We start from the raw sequence: 24,264 nt of genomic DNA on the forward strand, positions 1-24,264 counted from the left end.
AACATCTTAACCATGGCAAATGCTTGCTTGGTTGAGAAACAGTGAAAAAGGAGTTAAAAAAAGGGGGGGAGAGTGGATGAAAATTGAAAAGCGTTTGCTTCTTTTAAAGAGGATCCCTATCCCAAAGTGTAATTACGCAATCAAAAGACAAAAAATGCTTTTGCCTCCTTATATCACTCGATTGTGACTGTTCCTTCGTCACCTACTTGGTTTTAGGGTCTTGGCTCTTGGCTCTTGGGATGTGGTAATTACGGAATAGTAATAATCATGTTTTTGGTAGTTCTCTATTCTAATTTATTAACACTAGAAACTAGTGTTTCTGGTTTAAGGTTTGTTACCGGCGGATTCCATATGTGGAGTGTGGGTATCAATAGCATCCAAAATATAAAAAATAAAAAAATTTTAAATTAAAATTTTTGTTTGAACATCTTTAAAATTTTTTTCCTAAATATTTATTTATTGATAAAATTAATTAATTTGTTAATAAATCCGTCAGAGAGTTTTTATCAATAGTTTAGGGTTTTTCTTTTTTTGTTATTATTTCGTTTAAAAATTTTGTAAAATTTCATAATTTGAAGGAGAATTAAAAAGGCCATAAGTTTTATAAATGTTGGTTGTACGAAGGATAACAGTTACATGTTTAGGTTTCTGACTTGCCATTGAGAAATCGAACACAGCGAGTGGGATACTAAACAACACTTTGGTCATTACCTTTTTCTTTCTCTTACGTGCTCTTCTATCTCTAATTTTCGACCATCGAAATCCTTATGGTAATTGGATTTTCCACCAACATTTCTGCATTTTTCCTTCCTACAATCCATGCAAGAATTACCTCTCACCATTTCATGCAAAATGCTTAGGCTGGCTTCGGAGTCTCCAATTTGCATGGAAAAGGCAGTTTCTTGAAATGACGTTACGCATTTGAAGAATTTACCATCCAATCACAGAACCACGACTCGTACGATAATCGGCAGTCACTTAGCAAGACAAAAATGCAGTCAAAGATAAAGCAGGACAAAATTTATGTTTCTCCCCAACTCAGACTACTTAATTAATTGAAGCAAAATTCCACTACAAATTAAAAGAAAAGAAAAATTACAATGGCAGCAGGCAAGCAAGCAAAGCGTAAACCTTATTAAAACCCTAATTGCTTTGAACCACATGGTGTCCACTTGATTTCCAAGTGGCATCAAAGGCTTAAGAAAACCAGCCAGAACAAAGAGATGAAAAGGTTACCACTAGGAACCAAGAGGTGGAGCTAGAAGAGAAGGGCATGACTGCATGAGCATCCATTTATGTAAACAATAGAAAAAAATGGAAAGGCTAAGAAAATATTTATTTAAGTAAAAGAACATGAAGGGAAGTTAATGGTCTGGTGTGAGTGGGACAATGCCCGCCAAATCAATGGTTGGCCAGTGTTACTTCACCTAGCCTGACAAAAGGCCGAAATCCCAGCAACATTAAAAAATCCCTCGTCTTTTCCCACGACCATCACCACCATAGCGGCGTACACGTTCCCGCTTCCCATGTCACCCTGCGAGAGATCTCTTGTACCCCAAAAAAAAATGGAAATCACACGATTACAGAGAAAAAAAGAGAAAGAGAAGATACGAAGGAGAGGTTTTTCTTTTATTTTTTTCTGTTATCTTTTTGTATGTGTTGATTTCATCATCTAACTTCCCCTAAATTTTGTGCACCATGACGGATTGGATGATGCATACTTCTACTCTACTACTACCAGATATAATATACTATTGTTTTCACTTAATTAGTTATTTTATTGGAGTATATAATAGCATAATTTAATCAAATCTTTTTCAAGGGAATTCTCAAGCACCCAATTATAATAAAAAATGTGGCATTCACATTATAATTAATGCAAAACTTTTACTATTATAAAAAATAAATTGTGGTATATACTTAGAAATTACAAGATCACCCACTTCTCTATCCTCTCTCTCTCTCTCTCTATATATATATATAAACTGTCATTGTTTAGACTGATCACCAAACTCTTCTCCTAGTCAGTGCTTCCTAAAGAAACATGCATCATCTCTTTGATAAAAGTAGCCACCCTTGCTCCCTCCACTTCCATTGAATAAATTTATATACCAACTTTCCATTGAGTAGTTCTAAGGATAAGTGAAAGAATTAGAAAAAAGAAACCTTAATCTTAGCTAGAACTTCTCTTAGGTAGTGGGTGGGCACTGACAGATTAACACCATCCATGTTTTAAACTAACAAAAAGAAGAAAACCAAAGCTTGAGGTCGGTCAAATATTAATACATATCTAGTTTCATCCAACTAACTTATAGCCCCTACTTTGATGATAACATTGCATAAACTCTCACTGCTACAACATTTTTTTCCTTTAAAAATGAGTTTGGATAATTGTTCGCTTTTTCACTTTGTTTTGGATTGCTGAGACAACAATTAGTTGAAAAAGATATTTAGGGAAGAATTTACAATTATATATGTCTATATGTGTTAATAGAAAATGATACGTATACATGTAAATGTTAATATAAACAGATAAGAAACCTCGAGATTCCTTGTAACTTGGAGACCTCACAGCAAAACAAAGTAAATTGGAGCCCAGCTAGCTGGCTACTTGGCTACCAAGAAATGGAGAGAAAAAGACAGGAAGAGGGTTTTGCAGGTGCAAAACATGAGCTAACACATGAAGGAAAACTAAGGCATAAAATAAAAGAATGAAGAAAATGAATAAATTCAATGTAGCAAATAACAAAGACTGAAGGGTGAAGCCTGTTGTTGTTTGGTCTGTATTGCGATTTGACCCTTTGGAGTAATGGTCTGGCCGAACCAAAATCTGCAATTCTCAAAAGTTATACTACTATATTTTTATAGAAAACAAAGTTAGATTATACTAAGAAGTAATAAAAAAATAAATATTTACCAAAAAAAAGTGATATAATTCACATTCTTAAGCATTTGTGTCTATATATAATAATATACCCACTATTATTTACATGTATTTGAACATCCGACATAAAGAAAGGTTTATATAATATATATATATATATATATAGAGAGAGAGAGAGAGAGAGAGAGAGAGAGAGAGAGAGAGAGAATGGTAGATACAGGACATGTTTTTTGAGGGGGAAAGTAATACAGGTAATAACAACCCTTTAATGCTCCCCCAACCTAATACAGCCACAGGATCAGCTCCATAGAATGTGACATGTGGTCAAGCATGTTTTAGGCACTTTGGAAACCCCGAGAAAAAGATAACCATTTTTTGGGGGGGCCGGGGGTCATTTTCTTGAGGGAGGGTCAAGTCATGTCAGGTCAGGTCAGGTCAAATCAAGTGCACCGGTAAGCCCTGCTACGTTATTCTCTTATTATATGCATTGCCTCAGCCACATGCATACAGCTTTTGTGGCAACGGAAATGGCATGATAGCAGCCATATATACTTTATACTACAAAAGAATCCCAAAGAAAGGGCACAAAGCTTTCAACATTTTCAAGTAATTATGGGCTTACGAAGGGCCAATAGAAGCTACTATAAAATATCTGATATGTCAAATTCCAACGATCCACATGAAGATTCATCTCAATCTACAGTCTCCATGATTCCCTCCCCGGGGCCAAACATAACAACTGAGTACTGACCCACTTACTAACCCTGATGTAATATATAAGATCAAGAAGAAATGATAATTGTCAAACGGATTAGGTTTCACTGAATTTAGTTTTCTTCCATTGCGAATCAAAAAGTACCTTTGTGTGCAACAATGGTACCAAGCCAGAATGCAAATTGGTAGTATATTTATTACCGTGTGCTAAATCCTCCACTTCCAGCTGAGCCAAGTTCTCTGTAAGCTTGGGGCAAAAGCAGAAAATAGACAGCAGCTACGAGGTGATTAGATTTGGACGTAAATAAAAGCGATGAAAACTGAAGACCACTGAAAATCTAAAGACAATAAAAGAGATAAAAAGAAATGAGATTATTTTGCCAAACAACAATAACATTCATTGGAAAAAAAATTAGACGAAATGAATTAGACATCTTTATCTTGCAAGTGTTTAGTAATGTGACAGAGTAACTGGACGTACAGAGTTACTTTCCAGTATTCTAGCTGTAACTATTGCTTAAGATCTTGCCATTTCAATCAAGAAAGAACCAGATCAAACAACACGCCTCAACTCAATGAACATTAGCAAGTTTTAACTGACACAAAATTGCTAACAAACAGAAATTAGATATCAAAAACAAACCGGATTCAAAGTAAACGAAACAAAACTAACAGAACTTCAACTACGCCATCAATATCTGTGCTACTACTGGCACAGCTGCTCAACGGCTGTCACAATCTGGGCAGGCTGAACAACAGTCCATTCCTCCAATGTTCCAGCGTATGGTGTAGGCACATCCTGTGAAGATAAGCACATAACTGGAGCATCCAAATAATCATGGAAATTCTCAGTGATGGCAGCAGTCAAGCTAGCACCAATACCACCAGTCCGCATGCACTCCTCCACAATAAGAACACGATGTGTCTTCTTAACTGAGTTCCCAATAGTGTAAAGATCAAATGGTTTCAAAGACCTAATATCAATTACTTCAGGATCATAACCCTTGTTCACCAAAGTTTTTGCTGCCTGCATCACATGATACCTCATCCTTGAATAGGTTAGAATAGTGACATGTTCTCCAGGCCTTACCATTTCAGCTTCCTCAAGATTGCAGATATATTCCTCATCTGGGATTCTCTCCTTGAGGTTGTACAGCAAAACATGCTCAAAAAGTATAACAGGGTTCTCGCTTCTGATTGCAGCCTTCATTAAGCCCTTGGCATTGTAAGGGGTTGAGCATGCAACCATTTGGATTCCAGGGATTGACTGAAAATATGACTCAAGACGTTGAGAGTGCTCAGCCCCCAGTTGACGTCCGACACCACCAGGTCCACGAATGACTATCGGTATGGTAAACTGGCCACCGGATGTATAATGAAGCATACCACAGTTGTTGGAGATCTGATTAAAAGCAAGGAGGAGAAAACCCATATTCATACCCTCAACAACCGGTCTCAAACCAGTCATAGCAGCTCCAATTCCCATGCCAGTGAAGGAGTTCTCAGCAATAGGGGTGTCAAGAACCCTAAGGTCCCCAAACTTAGTAGCCAGTCCTTTGGTCACTTTGTATGAGCCTCCATAGTGACCCACATCTTCACCCATGACACATACACAGGGATCCCTCTCCATTTCTTCTTCCAAGCCCTCTTGTAGAGCTTCAAAAAGTAAAAGCTCATGCCTGGTGATGCAATATAGATCTAGTTAAATATATCACCGATAAGTGATACTGACATTGCCAACATTTGTCAATAAAAAGGAAACAAAATACATGATAGTGGGAACAAGTATGAATGCATAAATTTGACTATGCAACGTAACTCCATTTCAACACACAAAAACAGAGACATATATACATAAATGCATGTATGAATACATACACCCGACACTCAAGTGATGCCTTTTTCATTCGACATTTGACACACATGTCCATGGCATCCAGTTGATGACAATACAAGGACTGAGATGACTCAATCATTGCACTAGAAGTTGCAGGATTGCAACAGAAAAAGAACAATGCTTTTCAAAAGCCTATGGCTCCCTTTGTATTTGCGGTGGGAGAGGATTGTCACAGTATTGAAGTGCCTAAACGGCACTGGACCGTTAGGCACTCTAGCATGGTGGGAATCCCCTTCCACCACACATCAAAGGGAGCCTAAGCCAACTACAACATATGACACCGACAAATAAATTCATTTGTGAAAGACTGCATCAATTTTAAAAAGAAGTGAATGGTATCAAATGCATGAACCTTACACCACAATATGAAGTTAAAGATTTTGTTAAGCATGCATCTCCAGCAAGAAATTATGTGATTGAACAAGATAAAAGCAATATTTAAATTGAACACATGAACGGATACATCTGATTAGAAAACCAAAATACATTAAATTTCCAAAAACAATAAGAGAAAAAAGAATTTGATGTATCTGAAGGAGGGAAAAGACTTAAATGAAATTCCATAGGTGAAGTTCGTGAAGTTCCTTATTAGAAATGAGTAAATAAAAACTAAAATAAAAAATAAAAACCGATAGATTGAAAGATCTCATCACATAGATCAAGTGTGTAAAATTTAAAAAAAATTTAATAAATTTTGATATATTTATTAAATAAACATTTTTAGTAAAAATATTGATAAACTTTTTACTGTTGAATAAGTATTGATCAAATTTGAATTATAAACAATTTTTTTACATATTATCGATATTCACATTGAACTCTATCAATCTATCAGTTCAGATTTTTTATTAAAATTTTTATTTACTCACTTTTAAAAAATAACATCACGAACTTCACCTATGGAAGTTTTGTCCTCTTAAGGAACATCATTACGTAACAAAGTTTGACAAAATTTAGCCTATCAATGCTAATAATATAGTATTAAAATTGACATCTTTCAAATTTTCGCTAGATAGTGGTACAATTAACTAGTTGCTTTTTCTTCCTTAAAAAGAATATCTAATAAAGATTGAGCAATTGACTACAACGTAACACTAATTTGGAATTCAACTTTGAATCAAAAATAAAAATCATACCCCGGTTTCGAAGATGATGAAGCTGCAGAGCTACCAGCTTTGGTCTAACAGAATCAACAAAATACAATCAAATTTAGTAACACCACAAAATAAAAAATTAAACTTCAAAACGTAAAGAGAAAGAAGAAGAAAATCATTACAGCAACTGCATTGGCAATCAATTGTTGAGCCCTTCGACCTTTAGGGTTCAAATCCAAGCTCGCTCTTCCATCAGATCTGACCACTACAAAGCTGGCTCCTTTCATCCCTGCATCAAATCAAATTCCAAAAAAGAAACTTTAAAAAATGGAATGAAAGGAAAATAACAGAAAATCGAAGAAAAATTCAAGTGTAGCGAACCGGAGTAGGGTCTACGAGGGGAGAAAAGGAATTTCTTGGAATCGATTGAGTTGGACGGTGATGATGATAAAGCTGCAGCGGCTCCAGCTCCTTGGAAGATAGCAGCCATTGGATTTGCACCCGCGAAAAGAAATGAAAAATAAAAGAAATGGAACTGCAAATGAGTTAATTAGGAGGAAGAGTGAAATTTATACAAGGAAAAGAAAATGGGCGGAGAATTTGAGGGTCTTTTTACTAATTTTTATTTTTATTTTGTTTATGTTGGGCGATTTATTTGAAGTGCCAAAAAGTACGTAAGGGCTTTGTTTTCATCGACGACCCTTTGCTTCGGGTTTTAGTTCTCAACGGTGACGTTTTGGGGATGAGCGAATGGATTCTAGACACGTGTCTACTGAAGGAATGTAGGATGACGGAACTGCCCTCATCAGCGTTAGGTGGGGAGGTTTAATCGGAGGGAAGTGAGGGTGTAAGATAAAGGAGCGAGAGGGGTTTTGCGTCCCATTGGTGACCCACCAAGACCAACCAACAACTCGTTAATGTGGTTGGAATTGGATTCATGCGTGGGGGCAGTTATCTGGTGCTGCCGAGCTTAAAACGTCTAAGTCCAAAGATTCATGATTAATGGATCACTGTTTTCTTTTTATATTAGAAAAATAAATCGGTCTGTTTACTTTTTGGCCTTCAAATTGATTTGCTTAATAAAACTATTAAACAAATAAATTTGATAATTCTGATATGTATTTCATGTTATACTAATTTTGTGTCTTGCATATATAAAATATAATAATTATTATGTGTATAGATATGTTAAATATAAAATATTTTTATTAAATTTAAATAAATTTTTATTATAAATTTAAATTGTATTATTTTATATTATTTATTTTTTTGAATTAATTTTATAATACTTATACATTATCAATTGACCATATAATAATATTTTTTATGAATAAAATAAAAATAATTAAAATTTTAAAAATAGAAATTAATAAATTAATAATAATTTCACTCATACTTATTTTTAAAAAATAAAATTATTTTTTATTTTATTTATTAATAAAATATCATTGTATAATTAATTAATAATATATAACAATTAAACATTTTCATTGCATTAAATATTAACTTCATTTTTTATTATGTTATTATATTGTGTGCTAAAATTGCAAGTACAAAAAAATTGATTTCTGTGGAGTAATTTTTTTTTCAAGAATAATGTTTTTTTAAGTATCCGTAAGGAGATTCCTTTAATTGTTTTGCATTTTATAAAAACTGGGCGATGACGTGGCACATCCTGCAATCCGAACTGAAGTAAAACTTTAACTATCAAGTGCAGCTGTCGGATAACGGGAAAATGGAAATCTTCTATCTCTTATGCTCAATCCTCTCCACATTTTTCACTTCCCTTGCTTTCTCTCTCCTCCTTCCCATCCGCTTCCTCCTCACGCGCTACCGCCGTCCTCCTCTACTCTCCACCGCCCAAAACGAAGCCGTTTCTCTCTACGAAGGCACCGTATGGCACGAGCGTCGCCGCCCCGTCCACCACTCTTTTCGGTACTCCGTCCGCTACGCTCTTTTCGACCTTGATCACGCTCTTCACCCGCCAGCCGACCACCTCTCCGCCAACGAGGCTCGTAGGATTGCCAAAACCGACGGCCCGGTGTAAGTTGCTGAACACCCCCCCCCCTTCTTAACTAATTGCTTCTCTCAAGGGTTAATGAAATGAGTTGAAATATTGTGACAGTTTTCTACTAACAATTCCTCCAAGCGTGGGATATGAACAAAATCCATTGAGTTTATATTATTGCTATGATTTGGAGGGATGCACTAAGCTTCTGAAGAAGTGCATTGCTGAGGTTTGTATTTTCTATGTTGAATTTCCCCAAATTGGAAACTTTTGTGAAATTTAAAAGTAGCTAGCGTAACTTTGTACTAAAACTCATCAAAATTTGACTAGAAGTTACATTATAAAATGGTTTGTATGCTTAGGGATATGAAAAGTTCGACTTTTGTATGCTTAGTAATATCGAATTCTACTAGGATGATTGCTGACATTGCTGTTGATTTATTGTTTTAGGTAACAAATACACCTTGGGGCGAAAGAGTAACATTTGTCTTCGACCCAAGTTCTGATTTAGTGGCAAAACCATTGCATGTCAGCCCTTTCATGGTAGGTCCCCATGTGAATTCTTCATTCTTGTGTGTATGTTATTCTAGTTTCAACCTTTTCATGAGTTTACAGTATTTTTCACATATCATTCAGAACTCAGAAGTTGCCTCTGTTTGTGGTGTTGGGTATTTATTTAAACAAATACAAATGAGGTGTCAACTCCAACATTGTGTTGTTTGCACTCCACATAAACACAGTTTACCCTGAGCAAGTTAAATTCGAGCTTGACAGAGCAAGCTTAGGCTTGGCTGAAAAGAAAATTAAACATGGGTATGCTCATGTGTGCTTCTAAGTTCTGTGTTTGTTTTTATTGACAATACTACAACAAGTGAAAATAAAGAGATCTATCAGCGTAGGGTTTGCTAAGCTTTGCATCTCACAATGAACTTAGCTAATTTCATTATTGGATTTATAAATAAGTGATGCCAAATTACTCTTTGAAATTTTAATGCCAGGTTCTTATAATTGATTTATATGTTCTAGATATTTGATCTGGACACTGATTCTATCATGCAACATTCTTAGAATGTTTGCTCATCCTTTTTTTTTTTTTTTAATCAAGAATTGTGTTTTCTTCAAACCATGTAAGCAGCTTTCGAAAAAATGTGCAGGATATGCTTGGAAATTGGAGCCTTAGAGTAAACCCTCCTGGTGAAAATTTACTAGTTGCAATTTCTGTCCAACACCCAGAGCTTGGTGTTTATTTTCTGGCCACCTTGAAAGCTAAAAGAATCTCCATGGAATCGGTGCATGATCATTCACTATTTTTCTGGTTGATGCCTCATAAGGTTGCCCTGTGGATATATTGGCATGTAAGTGGAACTAAAAAGTGCTGAATTTTGGTATGGGTTGGACTCTTGATCTTCCTATGAACTTATCTCTGTTAATTCTCTACTGCTTCAGGTGATTATGTTGATGGAAAAGGATTTTTCATCATAAATACAGTCCTTTTATCTACTTCTATTTTTCTTTGTTTCTAGTATCTACCTTGAGACCTATTAATATTCTAAATCAATCCAGTGAATTTTTCAGGGTAGTTTGGTTTCTTATTCTTACAGATTCATTTTAATTTTAAATAAAACATCATTGAGTATGGAATTAACATAACTGTTTGCCTGCTTTTGACCTGTAACCTTGGTTTAGCTGTATAATGTTGATAGCAAATTTTGCAATCTTTTAATTAAACATTATTGAAATAGAGAATTAGCGTATCAGTTTGCCTGCTTTTGTCCTGTAACCTTGGTGTTGGCTGTATAATATGGATAGCGAGTAACTGAAATAAAGGAAGTTGATTGTATTAGATTACCTTGTGAAAGTTCAGTAGAATGGTTGGGTAATTTAAGAAAAAAAGGCGAATTATACTAATTTTTTAAGAAAATATTTGTACGAAGAGAGAAAGTTGCTTCTTTCAAGTTTGAAAGAGGACCATACTCGCTACTCACAAGCATATTCAGTTGTTTATTTGAATTCTGGTTAATGATGTTTCTTGTATCAACTAAGCTGTTCAAGTGTAACTGTATGTGCTTATCTCAAGGCCTTTCAACTGCACTGCAACTTTCCTGTACTTTTATACCAAATGTCATCTGAGTGCTAAGTTGATTTGTCAGCATTAATTTGCAATACCACAGTACACGCTATGTAAATTGGCTTCTTGAGTGGGAACTAGTATCATTTTGGTGCCTTTAACATAAGGTTTTCTTTTAATGTTTGCACCAAGCACCATGACAAGCGCAGAAGTGCTTAGAAATTCAAGATTAGTTTATTACTTATGCAGCTTAACTCTGTTTTATTTGGATATGTCCCAGCGGCTGAGTGACTATTGGTTTTACAGTTGCCATTTGGAATGTACACCCAGTGAACTCATTCTACCAGAGCTTGGACTGAAATGCATTTGCTAAATGCTTTGCAATTTAAATCAGTGGTTCATTCTTTATTACCATGTTTTCAGGCTCTAAAGCTGTGGTGGAAAAATGTGCCATTCATTCAACACCCAAGGTATGCTAATCCATCATACAGGGAGGAAGCTTTGAAGCGTGATAGAAAACTGCAATGCTGTCCAGGAGTGCAATGGAACAAAGATGAGTTGATGCAGGTTTTAGGAAGTGACTCAGGAATTGAGGCTGAAAGAAATCCTGGGGAACGATTGTTTGCGTGGAGAGATGCTAAGTGGCCATGGTCTTGAGCACTGTGGGTGATACTTTCTTTTCTTTCTCCATTTATGTAAGGTGTCAATACTTTATCTTCACCTTGCTCCTATTGTGCTTTGTTACAAACAATGTTGGTTTTGCATGCCAAACAGAAGAAGAAATAATGATCTACTCATGACTGCAGCATGGGATTGTGATGATATGGTAATTGTCATGAATTTTTTTTCTCTTTTGGAAAAGAGGCATGTACCACTACTAGTAGTTTTCATCATGTAAGGCACTTTATATGAATTATATGCTTCGCTACCTCAAAACTTTTTTTTTTTTAATGTTAAAAGTCAAAACTTAAGGGAAATTGAAAAAGAATCTCTAATTGACATGCAAGAATACGTTACAAGTGACTTTATGTTATTTTTACAAGTCCTTTTTGTTGAATATATTAGTATAAATAATATACTTGTCTATATAAATTTAATAATACTCAGTATCTTAAAATAAACTCAACTCGACCTAATTGCTTTTATATTTTCTATTGAAAGGTCAACGCCCAATTTATTAAATTCCTTATGACTTGAGCTAATATATTAATTAAATTTTCTATTCATTAAGGAAGAGATTTGGATGCAACTGCACCTAAGTATAATTAAGTTTTAAAAATTATCAGTAAAATTTAAATGAGAAATTAGTGAGGTGTATTTGATCAAAAGTAATACCAATTTTTTGTTTAAATTTTCAGATTCAATATAATTTTTTTTAATCATAATTATAATAATTTTCACCATTATTATTAATTTATCAAAAATTAATTTCACCACTCATTTAAATGAATCTTAAAAAGAAAGCGATTTTTGTGATACCTGAGATTGAAGAAAGAAATTAAAAAAGGAATTGCATGTTCCATGTGCTTAAATTGATTTGTTTTTTCAGATACATCTTTTATTTTATTTTTACTTTTTGTGTGTGTCCCATTTCTGTGCGTTACGTGTTTAGCGTAGCTTTCAAAACGTTGTGCCCAATACAGTACAATCCAATATCTGTATATGTAACCCTTTATTCTTGTGCTTTTCCCCTCCAAACTATCAATTTCTTATTCTCTTTGAAATCTCCCATTTCTTCAATTCTCCAAAACCATCCCCATTTTCTCTCACTCTCTCTCTCTCTTTTTTTCTTTTTTTTTTCTCTTTGCATAATTTGTTGAAAGAAGAGTGTTTCATTTGTCTTTTTGTTCATCAACATGAGACGAAACTGCAACTTGGAACTTCGCCTCCCTCCTTATTCCGTCGATCGTCACGACATGTATGTATTTTCCTTCTAATAGTAATTTTTTTTTTTTTTTTTGTGTATATGTGTATGCATATGTTTCGTGTGATTGATTTTTTTATGGGATTGAAGAGTGGAAGAGAGCATCGAAAGCCCACAAAACCAACAGCAACAGCTAACAATTTTCTACAATGGAAGAGTTTGTGTTTGTGATGTTACAGAGCTCCAGGCAAGAATTTGGGTTTAATTCTTTTCTTCATGCGTTAGAATTGGGTGAAAAAATAAATAAAAGAAAAAGAAAGGTATAAAGGTTTTTAGCAGTGGTAGTAATGTTTCTGCAATACTTAATGTGACAACAATTTCATGCATTTTGAGTTTGGTAGCCAATTTTTTTAGAAAAACTTGTGCAATTAATTCATGTAATAAGATTTTTTTTTGTATTTGAAACTCTCAAAAATTAAATTTTAATAATTAAAATTAAGTGTTCAGTACTTCATCCACAAATCAAGTTGACGTGAGATGTTCTTGACTAATGAAAAATGATGATTTAACTTGCTATGGACCACCACATACTTTTAAGATGATTTATATTATGATTAACCACAAACTTGTACATGGAATCTCAGGCAAGAGCCATTCTAATGCTAGCCAGCGGAGAAATAAAAACTCCGACAGGATCGGAACTGGCTTCACCAACGTTACAATCTCAGCTACATAGCCCAAGTACTGCACTTTCAATGAAGAGATCGCTTCAACAGTTCCTCCAAAAACGAAAGAATCGGAAGATCTAAGCTACATCTCCTAATTACCATTAACATATAATTATGTATCATCATCAATCCTTGCAATTTAGTGGAATGAAATGATATTCCCCCCGCATCATATACATGGGAGGCCTTTTTTTTTTTTTTGTCTTTTCTTACTTGTTTCTGTACATTTATGCGTGAAATATGCTAGTAGATTGAAGACCATGAATTTTACATTAATTTGTTGATTGATTGCATGCTTCTTCTGATATTCTTTCATTTCCATCATTTACAACCAATGCACAAACGATGCTTGTGAAGTTCTTTCTTGAACTCAGAAAACTTTAATTGCGTTGGTCAAAACTTTATGCCAACCAGAGGGGAAAGAAAAAGCTAACAAAATGGCGAGAATGACACAAGATTTACAGATTTATTGATTGTTGACACATCAGATTGTCTTAATTCTAATTATTAAACAAACAAGAAGATTAATTTTATAGATTTATTCGATTAACGTATCTAATTATGATTATCACTATATTTCATTTTTTTATGTTTAGGATGTGCAAAAATCAAATACTCTCATAATTAAGCTTTGACAAATACTCTCACAATTGTCCTAAAAGTACTAAGCCATCTTAATTATTACACATAGAATCTAAAAGATGATTATGAATAACAAAAACGTTCAAAAAATGTTTCTGCATGTGCACGTGAAGGAATTAAGTCATAAAACGCAGACTCTGACGTGATGAGAAAGTTGTCATCCTTCATCAAATTCAGGTTGAATTCTGCAAGTAGAGATCAAAAGATGGTGATTATTAATTTGTAGAGGAAAAACGTTATAAATGTTTAATTTGTATATGATCTGATTATCTGTGCTAAATGCGTATTGATGCGATATTTATAACGATGAATCTGATTCATGACAGTTTTGTAATTAGGCCACGGTTTGGTACCCATCACATCAAGCTATTGTCAATTATTAAAGCTTTATGTGGTCGAAAATTTGGTTCGGTAATAATAACTACAGTATCAAATCAACATCCTCAAATTGATCCCATTTTCTTCCTTAATTTCACTCAGGAAATTGTTGAACTAACCGTGGTTTAATCGGATCATAAGAAAAAATGGTACATAACACCGATGACCGATTTGAACCTTTTACCATAAAGTTAATCTATCAAGATTAAACCTCAGCTAACCATTCAAAGGCAACGAGAAAAAAATAATCTTTATGAGAACCTTACAACCGGTTGGAAAAAATTTATATAAAATTCTTTAGGTGAAATTTGTAAATTTTTTTTAAAAAATGATCAAATAAAAATTTAAATCGATAGATTTATAGAGTTTAATGTTAAAATCAATAAAATGTAAAAAAATATATTAAAAACGTTGTTTATATTTTAAATTTGATCAATATTTATTTAACGATTAAAATTTTATCAATATTTTATTAAAAATATTTATCTAAAAATATATATTAAAATTTATTAAATTTTTTTTCAAAATTTATACACTTAATTTATGTAATAAAATATTTTAATTTATCAATTTTAATTTTTATCTAATCATTTTTAATTAAAAATTTTACAAATTTTATTTAAAAAATTTTATCTAAATCTTTCTCCTGTTGATTAATCCAAATAGATTTAGATTCGTGACAATTTTGTACTCTCAATAATTAACCTCACTACATAGAGAACAGGAATAGTCTTCTACAAAGATAAAATTCTACATATGTAAATGGATATAAAATTTTAATACGAATTCATATATCTAATATTATTTTATAAAAATTTAAATGAATTTTAATTTTTTATATGAATAAATAATTTTTTAATTGAATCTGATAATTTTTCATTTATAAATATTTGAATTTGAAAGAATAAGATGAAACAATATCAAATCTATAACTACAATAAAAGTTATCTTCATTATGAATTGCAAAAGACAGGTTAGCAATGGCGCACCCGGCACATCAAGCGTATTAGCATGCGCATCTGAGGTTGAGGCCCGCGCATCAAAAGCATTAATGGGAGTTTGTGTGCAAGGCCTTGAAGAGAAGACCAAAACGCCCGCGCTGCTTGCAAGCTAGCTCGCACGAGCAAAGCCTGGCTTGCATGATTCCCGTACCACATCCAGAAGGGCCCAAGAGGAAAGATACGTAAGGGATCTTTTAGAAGCTCACAGGATCAGCAGGAACCTTTTGGCAAATCTGATTGACCTTATAATTCAGGAGATAGAATCCTAATTGATTGTAATCTTCATAATTCTTTGATTTTAGCCTTGATTCTAAGGATTTAGTCATAAGTGTAGCTGAGAGCCTCAATTATAAATAAAAAGCTGCTCTACCCTTATTTGTACATAATCATAGACACTTCTATTTTAGTAATATAAAGCATATTTTCAGCAATTTTTTATTTTTTTGTTTCTCTCAAACTTGCGCATTCTACCCTTCTTATTGTTCTAGTGCCCGCAAGCTTGTGTTTTAGGCTGACTTAAGCTAGAAAGAGGTGATTCCAAGCCAAGACCATACAGATTCTGAGTCTGAGGTCAGAGCCCGAGACAATTGATATCAGAGCAGTTTCGGTTCTGCGTGTTGCGTGTTTGTGTTGTGTAAGTTAGATCACAGTGGAGGAGATGGCATCCCAAAGTGACGTTGTTAGCCAACAACCAGAGGCCTAAAAGCAGGGCTGTGGAAGAGTCAAAAAGACCAGTTCGAGAGATATTTGGTCTATCGTGGATGGGAGGCTGACCAAGATAGAGGTGACTGTAGGCGACATGAGGGAGAAGCTTGATGAAGTGGAGACTTACGTTGAAGCCCTAGACTCCATAAGGGAGGAGCTCCAAAGTGAGCTACAAGCTGCTCTCAATAAAGGCATGGATGCGATCACCCAAAGAAACGAGGCCTTGAAAGCTGAAGTGAAGACCATGCGCGATGGCATGGAAGCTATGCACAAGAGGATAGAGGAGCTCACCAGCGAGCTCGTTGTATGCAAAACTGTCATTGAGAATGGCATGTTTGCTGGAGCGTCTAAGTCCAGGATGGATGTCCTCAAGCCTAAAGAGTTCGATGAAACTAAGGCGGCCAAGGAAGTAGTCAACTACCTATAGGGTACGGAGCAGTACTTCCAGGCCATGAGCATGCAAGACGAGGTGCTCAAGGTAAGCACCGTTGCTATGTATCTTACTGATATGGCTTTATTGTGGTGGAGACGCAAGTGTGATGATGTGAGGCACGAGAGCATCAAAATTGAAACTTAGACAGAATTTCAAAAAGAGTTCAGGGAACAATTTTACTGGAAGTATTGCAAAAGATAGGTTAGCAATGTCCAAAAAAAAAAAAAAATTAAGGAGTAATTTTGAAAAAAATATTATATAAATGATATCTTACTTAAAAACTGAATAAAATTGTTCCAGAAACTTCTCCAAAAGCTTGAAGCAAGAAGTTTCATGTTTAGATATTGAGAGAAACTTAAGAAGGGTTCAGAAAAAACAAAGAAACAAAATGAAGAGAATGGAGTAGAGAGATGGGAGATGGAGATGAAGGTCGACGGTGGGTTTCGACCCTGACTTTTAGATCCCCACCGTTTCATCGTCTCAAACCTCAATAATTGTTTCTTTATCTCTCACTATCGACCTCTACCATGGCACAAGTCGTGGATCTCTTTCTCTCTCTATTGATTTTTTATTCTTTAAAATTTTGTTATTGAATAAAATTTCCCTTACTATATTTGTTAAAATTTTGTTATTGAGCTTTTTCTTTTGTTTTGAATTTTGTGGGAGACGACGGATTCAGTGCAGGTGTGAAAATTCTACTATCACTAAACTTACTTTCGATTGATTGCACACGATATATCTTTTCTTTTTTTTTTTTTATCTTGAAATTCTTATCTTATTTAGTTATTCTTTGTGATTCATTTAATATTTTGTTTGCTAGCTTTTATCAATTGTGCCATAGGTAGCTGTAATTTTAAATTCTAAACACTTAATTTAAAGCTAACCCATTGGAATAAGGATAATACTTAGGGAAGCAGTGGAACGTAAGAACCAGCTTTCAAGAATTGTTGATACAGAGTCTGTTTTAGTTATAATTCATGTACAATTTTCAATTTGATTCGCAGGCATAACAAATGTTTAATACATTGGACAATTGATAATTACAACATGGGAAAATGAGCAATGCTCTGATATGGTATATCAATTATAATTTTTCAAACAATTACAACATTTTGAAATTTGAGACGATGGTGATGAGAATTCATCATTCTTTATCAGAAAAAATGAGCAATGTATTTCAACAAGTAGTTGGCCCACGAGGCCTTGCTTTCGGCCTAATTGTCAAATGCACGTGCCTAGCTACAAATTCCTTACTTGCATTGCTGTACTTTCACTAATTCCATGGTTAGTGAAAAATAATAAAAGAACATTACATGCATATGTATTATAAATTACTAGGAGTATTAGATAATCTCTCCCAAAAGATAGTTAGGAATCAATGTAGGATGGAAGAAATTCTATTCTGAGAATAAAAACCTGAAAAGAAATGACAAGGAAAGCCTTCCAATCCGATTCAATGAATGAAAATCTAATTAAAGTTGTTTTTGTTTAACGATTGTTAAGTTCCTTTTTTGAAAACAATAGAGAAGTAATATCATTTGGATTGGAAGCCAATTTTTTGTTATTAGTATGATGACACATCTATAATCTTTACTTGGAATTAGATTGAACCAAAAGTTATAATTATTGGTAACAACTTTTATGCTATTTTACATTTTTAATTGCTTATTTATTATTAATTTTAATGTTTATATACTTAATTACTCAAACTTTTGCTGTATGTGATTTAATTGAGTTGTCAATTAAAATTTAGGGACTGTGTTTGCTCAACAAGAATCAAAGGGGGAGGCATTTTTGTTGTCCTACATGCTGGGTACCTTCTCAACTTTCGGTTTTTTATGCTATATCTTGTTGTATATGAAATCATGAATGGGGTCATACCTTTTTAAAATCGTACCTGTCTTAAACCTGAATTTACTATTGAGCTTCTTGATTATAATAGTCTATTTTATCAAATGGTTAATGTTGATCGTAAAGGCCATTAAAATTAATAAGTTTTCTAGGTTGACCGTTTAAAGATTTTATGATGTTTCTATCCATAAACTAGTCACAAGATAAGAAGGTTAACTATTTTGAAAGCAGCCAAAGTTTATTTGAACCAAAATCCGATGTGAAGGCAGATAAAAGTAATATGCATATAATTGCAAAATTTTCAATACAGGAAAAAATTCCTTGGTAAACCAGACGGAACCAAGTTAAAAAAAAAAAAAAAAAAAAAAAAAAAAAAAAAAAAAAAAGAAGGAGGGAATCAAAGATGTTGTGAATAGATATTTCCAAAGAATGCTGCTTGTAGTTAAATCTGTTGAATGTCGATCAGTTGTCACTATTGAAAGCAATTGGTTGGCATGTATCAAAGTGTTAAATTTGATCTTAACCAGAACAGCATAGCTCTTGGATCAGTAATTTCATTTTACATTCAAGCAAGGTCTTAGCAACATGGTAGCTCATTAACAATGGTGGCATTTATTTCCATCTTTTGTTTCATAAGATGAGTGGCCATCCGAGTAATATTACTCTGAGGCAACAATTTTAAGCAAATCCCATTTTCTAAGATTTGGATCAGGATTAGGCCGCTGCTAACTAATCTAATATCATCATCAGCAAGGGTGAGCTGAACCCTGGTCACCAGATAATGCAGGGAAAAAAAAGAGCAGCATATGCCTTTATTGTCATTACTCATTACATAAGACCAATTCTTCAAAATATTAAGTTATTCTAATGACAAGATAGGATCTTAGAACTTTTGCTTTGCAACGGGCAATTTGACAGAGACTACCAACTTATAACCTAGGAACAACCCGAGGATGATCCCAATCGGTTACAATGTGGTTTCGGGTGATCTCCTTTAGTGAGCGGCAACCAGTCAATGCCATAGTCAGCTCAAATTCATCGCGTAGCATCTGAAGCACTTTCCTGACACCAGCTTCGCCTTCAGCAGCCAATGAAAATACTACTGGCCTTCCAATCTGAAAATGAAACATGATCAATGAATCGATTTATGCCAATGAAAATCACAGGCTTACCAGATTGAAAAAGGATTAACAGGTTAACATTTGCTAAGCAGTGGTCTGCTGGGCTTAAATTTGGTACTTCTTATTATTCTTTGACTAGACTGTGAAAATTATGTTACAGAATAAAATCTAGAAATCTAAATCCCCAGAGATGGTTGGAACAAGTTCATCAAGTTATGTGGAAGAAAACTGCACCCAACTTGAAGGGGTTGCTAGATATGTGCTGGAGATGCTGCAGGGAAGGACGAGTTATTTCGATCCATGTTTATCATGTCTAAAATGTATAAATACTTACAAATATTCCGGATGCTCCCAGAGCCAACGCTTTGAAGACATCTGTTCCACGCCGAACCCCTCCATCAAGAAAAACAGGAACTCTGCCTTGGGCAGCTTTAACGACCTGCATGTTAGCTTGAGAAATTATTAAATTCGAACCACAAATGTAAGAAACATTTCAAGATTGCTTGCGTACTCGTGCAGAAATAACAAGTTAGAAACACTTGGGAAAGGATCAAAGGAGATAAAAATTATGCAGAATATGACATGATCGTTAGCATTGGACACAAAAACTTTCAGAAAAAGTTGAGATAAGTTCAACTAGAAAACTAAACGTCTTAAAACATTGATTTGATGACCTTAATGATTTCAAAAAGGGAAAATGTACCTCTTCCAAAGCCATAATAGTTGCAGGTACATAATCAAGTTGTCGAGCTCCATGATTGGACACAATGATTCCTGCAGCTCCAGCTTGTACAGCTAGCCTTGCTGCATTATTAACATTATAAAGTAGAGTTTCATGAGAAAAATGAAAAGAGGAAGTTGTTTTGAGTTGGTTGTTTCTTTAGGGTCAATTTCTTACCATCCTCAGCGGTAAGGACACCCTTAACTAAAATAGGCAAAGATGTGATTGTCTGAAGCCACTTTACATCCTGTTTCATTGGCCAGAAAGAAAATTTCAGAAAAATGTTTCTATGTTACATTTTAACAAATGTGAAATATAAAGAAAAAGAGGCATCTTACTTTCCAGCTAAGTGATCGATCAACTTGGCCAGCAACATATGAAGCTAATCCAGAGTCATCGGTCTGCAAGATAATCCCATCATTAGGTGAACAAACAGGTAAAGTAAATCGAAAATTAAAATTAAGATTGATCAGACATATATCACTTACCTTATCCATTTTGCCAAGGTCCAAACCCTCAAAGTTCTTCAAAGTCAAAAATGGGGGCAAAGTAAATCTGCAAGTGAGTTCATGGAAGAAATAAGTCCTTTTCCGAAAATATTAGAATAGAATTGTTTTGATATTTTGCAACCTTATTCTTTATCTGTTCAAAGTACCTAATGTCGCAGAGAACAAAATCAATAGAAAACCAAGTGGCAAAATTGTCATATTCTTTGCATGGTGAAACAATGCAGCCAAAACTATATCCTCCCTACTTTTTTTTTCTTTTCACCCCTTTCCAAAATTATGCTCGCATTTGATGCTCACCTATTCTTGATATCAGCTTCCCTGCGGCCAAGCCTTGGAGTATCCACTGTAAGGGCAATTGCCTTGAAACCAGCCCTTTCGGCTCTTCTCACAAGCTGTGCAACCACATTCCTGTCTTTGTGTACCTGCACAATATGCAGTAATGACTGATATAAATGATATAAAATGAAATAAAAACTTTAAAAGATCAATTTTTCTGTATCCTGGAAATATGTGCATCCAGCATAATTCGAAAATAATTTGCAACTTTAGTGATCTGCTGTTCATTGTGCAAAAGGTCATAAAATGTAAAGCCTGGTTCTAGATTATATAAACTATCTTTTTAAGGTTCTGCTTTAAAATCAGACAATTATATTACAATGAAGACAAATTGTATAAGTGTAAAGAAGATATCTCAAACTCACATAGAGTTGGAAAAAGCGAATGCCAGGTCCTGTTGAAGCAACCTCCTCAACACTGGAAGTAGCCCACGAGGATAGTATCTGAGGGGAAAAAAATAAACAAAAGGCAGTAAATATCGATTTTGCAGAACAAAACAGGATTCTGCTGCATGCCAAATGCAAGCCACGAACATTAACAACATCAGAAGATATAAATTCAGTTTTAAAGTCAAGATGAAAGGAACAGTGAGAAGCAAACCATAATTGTTCCTGCAGCTGAAGCTGCTCTAGCTGTTGCGTTTTCTCCTGCATAAAGAAACACACGTTAACATTGAGACATAGATACATTTGCTTTTGCTGCAATGCCAACCGTCATGTATGTCTAAGCATATGCATCAACAAAAGATGAATGTGCTCAATCTGATGTGTGGAAATTAATTGCTCAAACAATCTCATCACAGGGTCAACACAAACCAAAATTTTTTTTACTCAGGTGCATATACCTTCAGGGTGAGCCATTTTCTGCATAGCACTTGGAGCAATCATTATAGGCATTGAAATCTTGAACCCCAAGACAGTTGTGGTCATGTCAATCTTGCTAACATCAATAAGAATACGGGGTCGAAACCTATTTTCCATGAAATAAATGAGCATCATTAAATGACAAGATAGACTATCAAATTCAACCCACAGAGAAAAGATTGCCAGAAAAATTGAAGTATGGTACATTTTCTTAAGACTAAAACAGACCTCATTAATGCAAGTGCACAATAAGAAAACTATTAACTTGTAAATTAACTGAACTTACAAAATCCTAGAAAATGCATTTCGATTCTCCTTAAGAGTCCACTGGTCCTCTGCACCTGATGCATAGTAGTCATAAACCATCTTGGGTAATTTCTCCTTTGCAATGGCCTCATATTCAGAAACATTAGTTATCTCCATCTTTTTTACAGATACTTTGAACTATCCCAATGTAATCTGAATTCCAGGAAAAAAAATTGTATCAGATTGCTTTCATTCACAGTTCATCACATGATAAGAGAGTTAAAATAAAGGTAAACTAACATATAAGATGACTATAAAGAGTTTACAGAAACAACAATTTTTTAGGTAAATAAGACTCAAATAGGAGAGTAACCAGCATAGCAGAATCAAAGGAAATCTCTAGAGTAAGTAATACTTAAATTAATTGCAGAAGTATAGAAAATAAATGACTTGAGGCCAAAAAATCCCTTGCAAGCCCATTTAAAAGTCATGTTTAGCAATTACAAGAAAGATTTTAACCATTTAACTCAATTGATTCATGCAGCTACCAAGTGGCCTCCAGATCTTAAGTGTGAATCTCAGCACATGCCATTCCTTTCCTATTATCTAGGCTGCAGCCATTTTTTTTTTTTTTAAAAAAAGTCATGTTTTCCATTATTCTCCAACTTTCCAGTGAGCAGTGATCAAAGTTTGAAATCCACCAAAAAGTTCTGTTGAATAAAACTCCGCCATAAAGATTATAATGAAAATAATCATACTTTATTTTCTAAAACAGATGGTTGAAATATTACACCTCTGGATTAAATTTGGAAGTTTAATAAAAATTGAATGTTCTGATAAAATCAACTTCAAGAAAGTTGAAAAAAAAGGTTGTCAATTTACTTTCTTTCAATCATTATTTAACCAAAACCCGAAATCAGTTCAAACCCATAATTACATATACAAAGATGATGACATAAACTAAATTTTGGGAACAAAACTATGAACATGATCAGATACAATAGCAAAGAACATTAATGAAGAGAAAAGAACAGACCTTGGCCACTACCACCAATAGAAAGAGAGATGGGAAAAGCTAAAGTGAATAAGTGGAGAGAAGTAATGCAAACAAACAACTAATATAGCATGGATGGATTGGAGAGGAAATATTAAAGAAAAGGAAGTGAAGACAAAAGCAGGAAAATGAAAGGTTAGAGATTAGAATTGATGGAGAGAAAATTACACGGATTGGTTTTCCAAGGCAGGCGGGCATTTGAAGCCAAATCTGTGTCATGGAAATGTCAGACTTTGTTTGGAGAGGTTTTGTCGATTATAACGCTCATTACCTCATCATCATATTTTTATATAGCGCCATCATTTTAACGTTGTGGAATTCTTTTTGGGTTTGGCTACTCACATTGAAACATCACATCTTTAATAAACAAATAATGATAAGGATGATCTTCTCGGCCTTCTACATATGTTTTTGTTCTTCATTTTTTAGATTGAATTTGTACCGTCAACATATTTTGACAAACAATTAACCATAATTAACTACATTTTATGTTAGTTTTTCTTAAATTTTAATTTGAACTTAATGCATATTAAAATCACTGGATTTTTTTTATTTTTTTATCAATTAAGATTTATTTTAAAAAAAAAAATTTCAAAATGTAAGCAAGTGTGTTGTACATGTTAAAAACAATCACTTCCAATTTAAGTCTAAATTATCAATTCTAAAACCAAGATTTTGATTTTAAATTGAACATATTTTTAAGTTATTTCGATAAAACTACATTAATTTAGATTTAGGTAATCAAATGTGTCTATAATGAATATGATTAATTATTAACGAAATTAAATAAAAAATTATCATCAAAATCCAAGTGTGAAGTTTCTGGTATTTCACTCATACCTGAGTGTAAGTTACGTGTAGATGGGACCCACTCCCTTATAAACTCCAAACAAAGTGGCAAGCAAACCTTTGACATCACACTCGTTTGTTGTCAACACTTGAAATAGCGCGACTGGGACCACTCGCTTTCATCTTTTAGATTGGTGTTCCTCACGGGCATCTGATGCGTGTGGTCTTTTGAAGTAACAATCTGATGTGTGACAAGAATCGTCCAAACCTTACAAAATTCAAGGAAGATATAGCAATTAATTTAATTCCAATTGACCCATTAAGAGTTAATGATTTGTTCTATTTTAAAATATAAAAA

At 34.0% G+C, this 24,264-nt stretch overlaps 4 protein-coding genes across 6 annotated transcripts; 2 read left to right on the forward strand and 2 right to left on the reverse strand.

The window, feature by feature from the left end:
- Positions 1–4,010: 4,010 nt before the first annotated feature.
- Positions 4,011–7,132, reverse strand: LOC111280989 (pyruvate dehydrogenase E1 component subunit beta-3, chloroplastic). Its single transcript, XM_022868554.2, has 4 exons — positions 6,971–7,132; positions 6,772–6,878; positions 6,632–6,675; positions 4,011–5,277 (listed from the first exon to the last, which is right to left on the reverse strand). The coding sequence occupies exons 1-4, from the start codon at positions 7,077–7,079 to the stop codon at positions 4,305–4,307; spliced, it is 1,233 nt and encodes a 410-aa protein (XP_022724289.1). The 5' UTR covers positions 7,080–7,132; the 3' UTR covers positions 4,011–4,304.
- A 1,154-nt stretch (positions 7,133–8,286) lies between these two features.
- On the forward strand, positions 8,287–11,601 carry LOC111280743 (DUF1365 family protein). The gene is made up of 5 exons (XM_022868192.2): positions 8,287–8,632; positions 8,715–8,826; positions 9,048–9,140; positions 9,752–9,952; positions 11,089–11,601. Exons 1-5 carry the CDS (start codon positions 8,325–8,327, stop codon positions 11,320–11,322), a joined length of 948 nt encoding a protein of 315 aa, XP_022723927.1. The 5' UTR covers positions 8,287–8,324; the 3' UTR covers positions 11,323–11,601.
- Positions 11,602–12,254: 653 nt separating this feature from the next.
- Positions 12,255–13,452, forward strand: LOC111280552 (protein TIFY 5A-like). Its single transcript, XM_089757205.1, has 3 exons — positions 12,255–12,583; positions 12,680–12,776; positions 13,174–13,452. Exons 1-3 carry the CDS (start codon positions 12,522–12,524, stop codon positions 13,336–13,338), a joined length of 324 nt encoding a protein of 107 aa, XP_089613331.1. The 5' UTR covers positions 12,255–12,521; the 3' UTR covers positions 13,339–13,452.
- A 5,597-nt stretch (positions 13,453–19,049) lies between these two features.
- On the reverse strand, positions 19,050–23,376 carry LOC111280735 (glycolate oxidase-like). 3 transcript variants are annotated; one of them, XM_089757366.1, is made up of 12 exons: positions 23,288–23,376; positions 22,104–22,276; positions 21,799–21,923; positions 21,555–21,601; positions 21,320–21,397; positions 20,916–21,040; positions 20,598–20,664; positions 20,448–20,510; positions 20,287–20,356; positions 20,092–20,192; positions 19,723–19,827; positions 19,050–19,382 (listed from the first exon to the last, which is right to left on the reverse strand). In XM_089757366.1, exons 2-12 carry the CDS (start codon positions 22,238–22,240, stop codon positions 19,197–19,199), a joined length of 1,104 nt encoding a protein of 367 aa, XP_089613492.1. In that variant the 5' UTR covers positions 22,241–22,276; positions 23,288–23,376; the 3' UTR covers positions 19,050–19,196. The 3 variants fall into 3 exon arrangements, with proteins under 3 accessions (XP_089613492.1, XP_089613491.1, XP_089613493.1); XM_089757365.1 differs by having other exon boundaries at positions 23,100–23,376; XM_089757367.1 differs by lacking the exon at positions 23,288–23,376 and having other exon boundaries at positions 22,100–22,193.
- Between the last annotated feature and the right edge of the window lie 888 nt (positions 23,377–24,264).

The sequence above is a fragment of the Durio zibethinus genome, chromosome 28, assembly GCF_047325235.1.
Source record: "Durio zibethinus cultivar Kanyao isolate XHJ-2024 chromosome 28, ASM4732523v1, whole genome shotgun sequence".
NCBI classification, from domain to species: domain Eukaryota; kingdom Viridiplantae; phylum Streptophyta; class Magnoliopsida; order Malvales; family Malvaceae; genus Durio; species Durio zibethinus.